This window comes from Lactuca sativa, chromosome 2, assembly GCF_002870075.4.
Source record: "Lactuca sativa cultivar Salinas chromosome 2, Lsat_Salinas_v11, whole genome shotgun sequence".
In the NCBI taxonomy this organism is placed as follows: domain Eukaryota; kingdom Viridiplantae; phylum Streptophyta; class Magnoliopsida; order Asterales; family Asteraceae; genus Lactuca; species Lactuca sativa.
The window spans coordinates 222,439,851-222,449,813 of NC_056624.2; the positions used below are offsets into that span (position 1 = coordinate 222,439,851).

At 32.5% G+C, this 9,963-nt stretch overlaps 1 protein-coding gene across 1 annotated transcript; it reads left to right on the forward strand.

The window, feature by feature from the left end:
- Nucleotides 1–2,892: 2,892 nt before the first annotated feature.
- On the forward strand, nt 2,893–5,323 carry LOC111883992 (uroporphyrinogen decarboxylase). The gene is made up of 5 exons (XM_023880318.3): nt 2,893–3,172; nt 3,776–3,897; nt 4,117–4,227; nt 4,305–4,619; nt 4,714–5,323. The coding sequence occupies exons 1-5, from the start codon at nt 3,073–3,075 to the stop codon at nt 5,227–5,229; spliced, it is 1,164 nt and encodes a 387-aa protein (XP_023736086.1). The 5' UTR covers nt 2,893–3,072; the 3' UTR covers nt 5,230–5,323.
- Nucleotides 5,324–9,963: the final 4,640 nt, after the last annotated feature.

Genomic DNA, 9,963 nt, shown 5'->3' on the forward strand with positions numbered 1-9,963 from the left:
TTTATCGTTACGATACTAATAACAAGATCTCCGATTCTCGTTTAGGTTGTGTCGGCTAAAAACCGCTCGATCTAATACTCGAACTTCGGGTTGTACACCGCTAAGCCGAAACTTCGAAAAATCATAACTTCCTCATACTAAGTCAGATTTGGGTGTTCTTTTTATGAACGCTCTCAGGTTAACATAGTCTACGACTTTAATTTAGATTACGAAGGCTAAAAGTCGCTCTATCATAAATTCACTATTTACGTCTTCCCGGTGTTGTGTCGGTTCCGTCGCGAAACTTCGACGGGTCATAACTTCTTCGTTATAACTCGGATTTCGGCGCTCTTTATATGTATGGAACCCTTGAGACATATCCTACAACTTGGTTAAGATTATTTATTCTAAATAATCTTTTGTTGAAAAGTCGTTTTCGACCCATATTATCTGTAAATTGACAAGCCCGGATCTACGGACGTTACATATACTTTCCTGTAACATTGGAATTTTTTGTCATGTTACATTCAAAAGATGGGTTATTAGAACAGGCACCATAGGTGTTTGACGAAATGTTTCAAAGAATCTTACACAAGTTCTCTACGCTCATCTCATAACCAGGTATAAATTTTGCTTTTTTTTTTCTAGATTTTTAGCATCATGTGTTTTTGATGTTTGCAACTTTGTAGTGTTACATGTTTTCTTTTGTTTCGTCCTCAAGTTTTTCTATCTCTGATAGGGCTTCATTTTTTCTATTTATTGTAAACTATCGATTCAATCTATTGCACTTTGTGATGACTTTTATCAGCGTGATAAGATTATAATAAATTGTCCATTTCTTCGTTTTTAAGAAAAAGATGTTCTAAGTGGATTACCATCTGCGACTGTAGTATTTTATTTTGTTGATTAAGCAATCTATGATTTGACTAGGATGGTTTGTACGGATTATGTTTGGACTCATAATTGTTCCTGTCATAAAAAAATGCATCCAACAAAAAGTGAAAGACGATTTTTTATATTAATATCCTCATCTAACTTTAAAGGATCTTTTTTCAGCTTTGATGGCATGTAACAGAGTTTTGGCTGAAATTTTCAATTTTGTTGGCATATAACAGGTTATAACTTAAATAATGATATTAGATATTTGGAAAATTAGGTTTTCTTCGGTTCTAAAATTATTTTGTAGAAAATGGTCCAATTTGGTATTATTGATCTCACAAAAGGCAAGTCTCATATCTCTTTTAGCGTATCCATTGAGTTTAATAGTTTCTTGTATATATTTGTTTTTTTTAATGTTAAATCTTGATTTAATGAATGCAAGTCAACATGTAGTAAAGGTGCAAGAAGAGCAAAGTATTAAATATGGGATGATCATGCCTACGTCAAGCCAAAATAAACTTCTAAAGTAACAAATGTTAAATTGGAAAGATAGACGCTTGTAATGCAGAATACATATTATACTTCCCAAATAAATAACCAAAACCTAACCTCATCGCCAAATAAATTACATTTTAACTAACATCAATAAATTATGATTATACTGTCTTGATTTTTAATTATACATTATATAGAATCACTTAATATATAGTCAGTATTCTTATATTCGTATCGGTTTTGAACTACAAAAACTTTATTCAAATAATAAAAATGAAATGAAACATATACGATGATATTAATACAAAAATAACCTTCAAATTTGGTTTGATACAAAAAAATAGTCTAAAACTTATTTCTAAAAGCAACAAGAAATAACAATGAACTTTTAAAAAGAAATGAGAAACTGAAGCGAACTTTTCAAAACCATCAAGAATGTATTATATATGATGATAATAATGCTAAAAATCACTTAATTTGGTCTGATGAAAAAAAGTAATTTTATATGAAAGTAGGATTGCAGTAATACTAAAAGAACCTATATGTTTTTTATCTGATGCAAAAATGGTCAAAACATACTTCTAAATCGGCAAGAAATAGAAATGAAATCTTAATTCATCTTAAAATAACAATTTAATAGATATATGTAAAAGATATGAATACTCAGCAGTTAAGACCATAGACCTTACACAAACGTCTGCAAATGTCTTGAAGTAAGCATTCATTTTTCCATTATTTTATCATTATCATAAAAAAATAAAAAAATAAAAAGCGACATCATCATGTGTTTATTTTTTAATTCGTCTCATAATAACAAGTAATTTGTGTGCCAATTATGTACTTTTGACATTTTCAATAAGTCACGGGCAAAATCTAAATCGAGCAAACATAATTGTTTTTATATTTATTTGTTAGAGTTTCTTTATATTTAATATTGTGGGGGGTTTATGTGGTTCATTTTGAATAAACATAAATACGTTTCTATTTTTTTAAATAAACAATTCTATTTTGCAATATAACCATGAAATAACAATGTATTTTGAAAGTACATTGTCAAATGTTAGATTATACTTGCGTAGACCTGTTTTCGCGCATGGTCAGCTATATGTAGCTGTTTTCCGTGTCACAAGTAAAAAAGGTTTGAAGATACTTTGTGACGAGAAAGGCCGTTCAACTAATCAAACAAAAAAATTGTTCATAGAGAGGTCCTTCAACGACTATATATATTTACCGATTTCAGTGTATTTTCTATAGATTTCAATAATACCAATAATCCTGATTTTTTTATAATTATTTTGTAATATCTATATATATTTATATTTTATTTATGCGTTCCTCACATTTAACGCGGGTTATAATATACTATTGTTAAAACAAAAAAAAATTAAAAAAATGACATGAAACTTAAAAAGGAAATGTGACAAAGGCCTCATACACCTCCCAAACGTCAAACCCTAATTGCATTTGATTGGACGATGAACACTTTAACTGTTCAGATCCTAACGACTGTAATTGTATGAATTACTGTAGCAATCAGATCTGTGGGATAGTTAAATAGAAGACGATAGAAACGCGGATTTTCTCCTTATCTTTATTTTATCCAAACCCTTTTTAACTCACCTCCTTCGTTACCAAAGAAACAATCGATTCCTATAGCGAAATGCCCACTAATTTCAACTCTTAAAAGAGGGAAATTGTTAAGGAAATCTTCGCAACACCATGTCAATTATGTACAGTTGTTCGGTTCCTTCATTCTCCTCGATCTCCGTTTCCAATTTTACTTATCGTCGTCCAAATCGTATCATCTGCTCCGCCGGAGGTAATTTCTCATTTTTCATGTAATTTTCGATTTGGGTGGTTTGTTTAGAAGACAGTAAATAGGGATTTGATCAAATTCTCTTTAGCAATCCAATTGCGTGAGTTTGTTTCCATGAATTCGATAATAGTTCTATCACGTAGAACCTAACTGACACAGATTTAGGTGTACCAGTAAAGTCATACGCTTACGATTATGAACTATTTCACATTGAATTTTGCTAATTGACCCGGTAAATATGTAATTGGTAAGAACGGTTGACTTTTCGCACAATCGGACTTTTGGTTTGGTAACCCCATGTAGTCTCACATTAAAATTAAGCGATTTGGTACAATAATTTCAAGCATCGTGATTATTTTTTGCATTTGGTAAACCTAATAGGCTAATACAGTAGAATGTGAAGCTCTACCTTTGTTTGATGAGACATTTTAAGCTCCTGTGATCACATTATTGATCTTCCTTGTCATTCCGTTCTTGAGTTCCCGTAACTGATCTACAGTCACTAATATGAAACGACTTAAGAAAAGGTGGAAGAAATCAACGCAGTATGTAGAATGTAGATTTGCTTAATCTGTATCTTACTTTGAATCTTATGGCTATATCCAGCGCCTGTTGCAGAACGAAAAGCTGTGAATACAACTGAACCACTTTTACTTAATGCTGTTCGTGGTGAAGACGTAGAAAGACCCCCAGTTTGGCTTATGAGACAAGCAGGGAGGTACATGAAGGCAGGTCTATATAACCACATTTCTTGTTTCTTTCTTTCTTTCTCTTGTTCTAATATCATTATACCACTAATCTCTTGTAATTCTATCCTACATTAAAATCTATGCATATATATATATATATATATATATATATATATATATATATATATATATATATATATATATATATATATATATATATATATATATCTTTATCTTATTCTGGTTTTGTTGTGGCAGAGTTATCAAACCTTATGTGAGAAGCATCCTTCCTTCCGTGAAAGATCAGAGAATGTAGATCTTGTTGTGGAGATTTCTCTACAGCCATGGAAGGTCTTCAAGCCTGATGGAGTAAGAATTTTTATTTTTCCTAATGTTATATTAGCATAATATTGTTGAATTCTTTGATATTGATTTTAGTTTTACAGGTTATTTTGTTTTCAGACATTCTTACACCTCTACCAGGAATGAACATACCCTTTGACATCGTTAAAGGAAAGGGTCCCATCATATTCGATCCAATCAGCACAGCCGCTCAGGTTGACCAAGTCAGAGAATTCAGCCCCGAAGAGTGGGTCCCATATGTTGGGGAGGCCTTAACAATTTTAAGAAAAGAGGTAAATAACGAAGCAGCAGTTCTTGGTTTTGTTGGAGCTCCTTTCACCCTCGCATCATATGTGGTTGAAGGCGGATCATCGAAAAACTTTTCCAAAATAAAGACTCTCGCTTTCTCACAGCCTAAGGTAATTTACTTTTTACTTTTTACTTTTTACCCTTGTTTATCAAACACTTATAGTATAATACAGCCAGCTTCTTACCAGATTAAGTCATTTGTAGGTACTTCACGCGTTGCTTGAGAAATTCACAACATCAATGGCTAAATACATTAAGTACCAAGCAGACAACGGGGCCCAAGCGGTTCAAATATTCGACTCATGGGCAACCGAACTGAGTCCAACTGATTTTGAAGAGTTCAGTCTACCATATTTGAAGGCGATTGTGGACTCGGTGAAAGAAACCCATCCGGATCTTCCTTTGATACTGTATGCAAGTGGGTCGGGTGGGTTGTTGGAGAGGCTTGCGTTGACAGGTGTTGATGTGGTGAGTCTTGATTGGACGGTGGACATGGCTGAAGGGAGGAAGCGGTTGGGGAGTGAGATAGCGGTTCAGGGGAATGTGGACCCGGGGGTTTTGTTTGGGTCGAAAGAGTTTATTAGTAAACGGATAATTGATACGGTGAAGAAAGCTGGGAATAAGAAGCATATTTTGAACCTTGGGCATGGGATTAAGGTGGGGACACCCGAGGAGAATGTTGCTCATTTTTTTGAGGTTGCTAAAGGGCTTAGCTATTGAAAATAGAGGGTTTTGTATTTTAGATTTAGACGACTCGAATTTCATTGTCTATTTTTCCATTGCTTCCCTCTATTTCAGACTACTTTTGTGTTTAGTCCATTTCACTCTTTTTTTTTTCATAGGTTGTGAATTCATCATGGGTTTGGCCCATATGAGCACGTTGAAAAATTTTTTTTTTTTTTCAAACCTTAAATACATTAGGTTCTTGGGCTCCACCAATAATAAAATCGTTACATATAAGCGAATGAATCCAGTTATAATGAAATTAGAACCCATTAAGGATCATCTGTAATTATAACGAAATTATAGCCCATTAAGGATCGTTTATAAGTATATAAAGAAACCATAGCCGATTAAGGATCATCTGCAATTCTAGTGGTTTAATCATAGACATATAGCAACTCATTGTCCAAAAAAAAAAGATTATTTTTTAATAATGTAGTTACTTCTTTAAAAAGAAAAATGCTATATTAGTTTTTTTTTTCTCTAAAAGTGATACTTCTTAAATGTGTATCTAGAAAATGAACTATGGTTTAGATAAAAGTTCTTTTTCTTTTCCTCTTTCTACTTTCTTGGTTTAATATTCATTTTTATATCTTCGACTCTTCGTTATATATTGACTTATCCACTTACTTCAAAAAGAACTAAATAATTGTTAAAAATTTTAATTTTGGTGTATTTCCATAATCTGTTAGATATTTAATATAAAATTGTAAATAATGTTATATAAAATACTATTGTCATTACAAACATTTCAAAACATGATCGATGTTAAAAATACTATTCAAGATATTTTTTTATATCCATTTACATTTCTTATTAATAGTAATCAGTGTTATAACTAACTAATACGAATTATAAATAATAAAATTATAGATAAACATTAGAAATAAATAAAATATAATTTTGAATATGAATCTATCGTAAAGGATTTAGTGAGATTTTTATATGGATATGCTTGGTGTTATGTTATTTTTCTATTTCATGTCAAAATACATATATAGATAATATAAAATGACTATTCAACAAGAAGAAAAAGAAACCACAAATGAAACTATATGCAGTTAGACTTTAGGTGTTTCTTATTCATCATGTATGGTTTTTAACATGTCAAATCATAATTTCGTATTAAAACCAAAGTAGTTTAATGCTAAGATCTCTTTAATCTTTATCCGAACTTAATTTATTACCACGACTTCTATATTTTTTATGGCACCTTTGAACATTTTTTTGGCACTTATGAACCAATGTTGTAAACTTTAGAGACTTCAGTATTTGTCACATAAACACTTTGATGATGTGGACCAATATTTCACAAGTATATTTGGGGCTACGTTTCTTTAGGAATTTGCTTTTAATATAAAAATGAAAATAAGCTATCCATACCAAACACACAATAAAGGCGACAGCTTTTAACTTAATCCGTTCCACTCATAAACTCACTGAACAAGTAAAGGAAAGTTGGCCTAAATGCTATTCTAGAAAAATATTAAAAAAAAACAAAAAAAAAAAAAAAAACAAAACTACTCATGCACTTTTTTTTAATTGTATATAACACTTAGATTGACTAAGTCGTTATTTTGATATATTTTGGTAAGATGTTAAGTCGGATAAAATCAGATTGAAACTGTTTGGTATCATATTTAGAAACCTTTAGTTCGGCCCCCACTCATCCGATATGTCTCTTTCTCGCTTAGATTCAAGATTGTGTCTAACTCATTCAGACCGTGACTCTGACTCAATCAACAACTATCAATCAGCCTCTAAATTTATATATACATTTAATCAATATAAAATATTATTTTATATTCTAATAAACAAATTTTCTTTTTGTCATATACCATACTTTCAATCAAGTTGTCACATGTTAGTTTGTAGTTATTTTAAATTAAATTGTTTCAACATATTATTTTATTATTATTTTATTAAATTACAAATAGTATTTTAATGTAATAATTGTAATTATCAGTTTCATTAATACAACTTCTATTCTAATTTTAAAATTCTTAAATTAAAACCTAATTATTTTCTTTGTTTATTTTTTTTAAATTAAAAAAAATAAACATTTATTTTCGATAATTCAAATTTTTTTTCATTTTTATTATAAATTTAAACTCCTAAATATAGTTAAACATTCATATTTATTTATTTATTTTAAATAAATCTGCGGTCTCATAACTAAGTTTATAAATAAGTCAGGTAATTCACAACAAGATGTAATTAGCATTAAAATTGTCAAACATAAATATGTCACTCGATGAATAAATAGAAGATCGATCAAAAAGGCTCATGGGTTTATGGAAGGAAACTACAGAATTGAAATAGTAAATGTGAAATGTCCATATATATATATACCAGTTACCAATTACAAAATATAAAATGAAAAGCAAGAAAAGAACACAACAACTTGTACTTAAATCTCACATCACCTTTCACCAAAATTATGAAAAAGACATTTTTGAGCGGTGAAGAAGCATGGACACCCACCCAATGTTCTAAAGTCATTCACTTTTACTTTTTTGTCCAAGTTTAGAGAGACAATTTGTTTGATTAGGATAAGAAAGACCCAATTCAATTAAATTAATCATAACTCATGAGTTCAAAGTATTTCATTTAGTGTTATTAATCACAAAGTGGATTTAACGCGGACTTTCATATCCTTTTCTTTCATCCATTCCAGCTATATAATCTAATATTATAATAATAACAATAATAATAATAATAATAATAAATCATATTAACTTATAACGTCTTCATATACAAACAATCTCACGCAGCATGAAACGACAACTATTCAAGAACATCAATGTGTTCTTGAAAGGAACGTTGGAATCCACCAGATATAGGGGATAATTCTGATTTATTGAATGAACTTTCAAAAAAACAAAAGTCATGTTAAAAAAACTCTGTTTAAACTATAATGATGTGTTTATATATATCATATCCTAAATCAAGAAAAAGAGACAATAACTCCTAAAAAAACTAGATAATATCAAAATTCAAAAAGAAACTTTCAAACACCTAAAAGGATCATCCTTATCTTCAGCTACCGAGCACTTTTTTTCCTATCCAAGCTTTCTTCAAATTCAAGGGCTATCCGTTCTACATTAGTCTCTCCCACTTGTGAAAAAATCGACCTCGAGTTAATGTCTGGATATAAAGGAATGTCATCATGGAACTCATACAAGTCAGCCACTTTGAACGTATTTGAAATACTCATGTCCCCTGGAAGATCAACAACATAAGCATCATCATTGATTTTTTTAAGGATCTTGTGAGGGCCATACTTTCTTGGCTTTAACTTGTTGAACGTCCCAATAGGAAACCTTCAAATCATCACTTGATCATCCTCCTTGAACAACTTTTAACGCCTCTTCATATCAATAACCCTTTTATACTCTTCATTCCTTGCTCCGAGCTTGGCTTTGACTTCTACCTACACATCATGTTCTTGAGAGGCTAGTTTCTTTGTTGCTGTGTTCATATCCACCTTAGGTAACCTTGCTAAATCCAATGCATGTCTTGGGGGTTTGCTTGTAAACCTAGGAAAAAGGTGACTGCCTTTTTGCAGAATGAAATGCATTAATGTATGCAAATTCTGCTTGTGCGAGCACTACATCCCATTCCTTCGGCTTGTCTCCACAAATTGTAACAACGTAAATTTTCAAAACAATTTTTCATTTTTAAAAACATACATTTTCTCATAAAATAATGTCAAAACATATTGTATCAATTGTTATCATCACAAAACATCTCCCCAGAATCTCAAACATAAACTCCAATGCGTGTGTGTACGAATCATGTCGGCGCCTTCCTGCGCTCATCACTAGTACGTGAGACACATAACACAACAACTGTAAGCATAAATGTTTGGTGAATTCCCCAAAATACCGCATACAACATATACGCCACTCAAGGCTATAATACGACCTTCCGGTCGATGTGTCTCAGCGGGACCCTCCAGTCCCGTAGCTCGTTGGACCCTCTGGTCCGGTCATATCTCGTTGGGCCCTCCGGCCCGGTCTGTATCTTCGGACCCTTTGGTCCGATCTATAACATCATATAACATACATATAACACATAACACATAATCTCATACATAACACATAGGACCCTCTGGTCCACACAATATACCACTCTAGGTAACGTATAGTAAGAAGACTTACCTCGGTGTCTCGGTAAATATCTGACTCGGTGGGAATGCGATCTAGCCTCCGCCTAATCACATAAAGTAATTACTCTCATAAATACAACTGTACTCAACCCTAAAAGTCAACAAGGTCAACGGTCAAACTTTGACCCGACTCGTCGAGTGCACTAGGGCGATTCAACGAGTCTACACGTGTCCATTGACTCTCTTGGCACGTCGAGTACTTCCCTTGACTCGACGAGTTCCACCTTGCATGAATCGCGGGGCCACCCCGACTCAACTCGCTGAGTCTCAAGAACAACTCGGCGAGTTCCACTTGAACTCAGTCCCCCCTGACTCTCCCTGACTCACCGAGTTATTCCCCAACTCGGCAAGTCCACTCACAGAGTGATTTACGGGCAACCTTCATACTACTCGCCGAGTCTGTTCTTCGGACTTGGCGAGTTCATGCCATGCACAAACTATATACAACTGCTAAGGTCAGATCTGCTCCATACAATCATAGATCTGGCCTCCCCAAGCATGATAATCACGTAAAGTTCGGACCTTGGGTTTGTTGACCGGTAGGTGTAGTCTTAGCATAT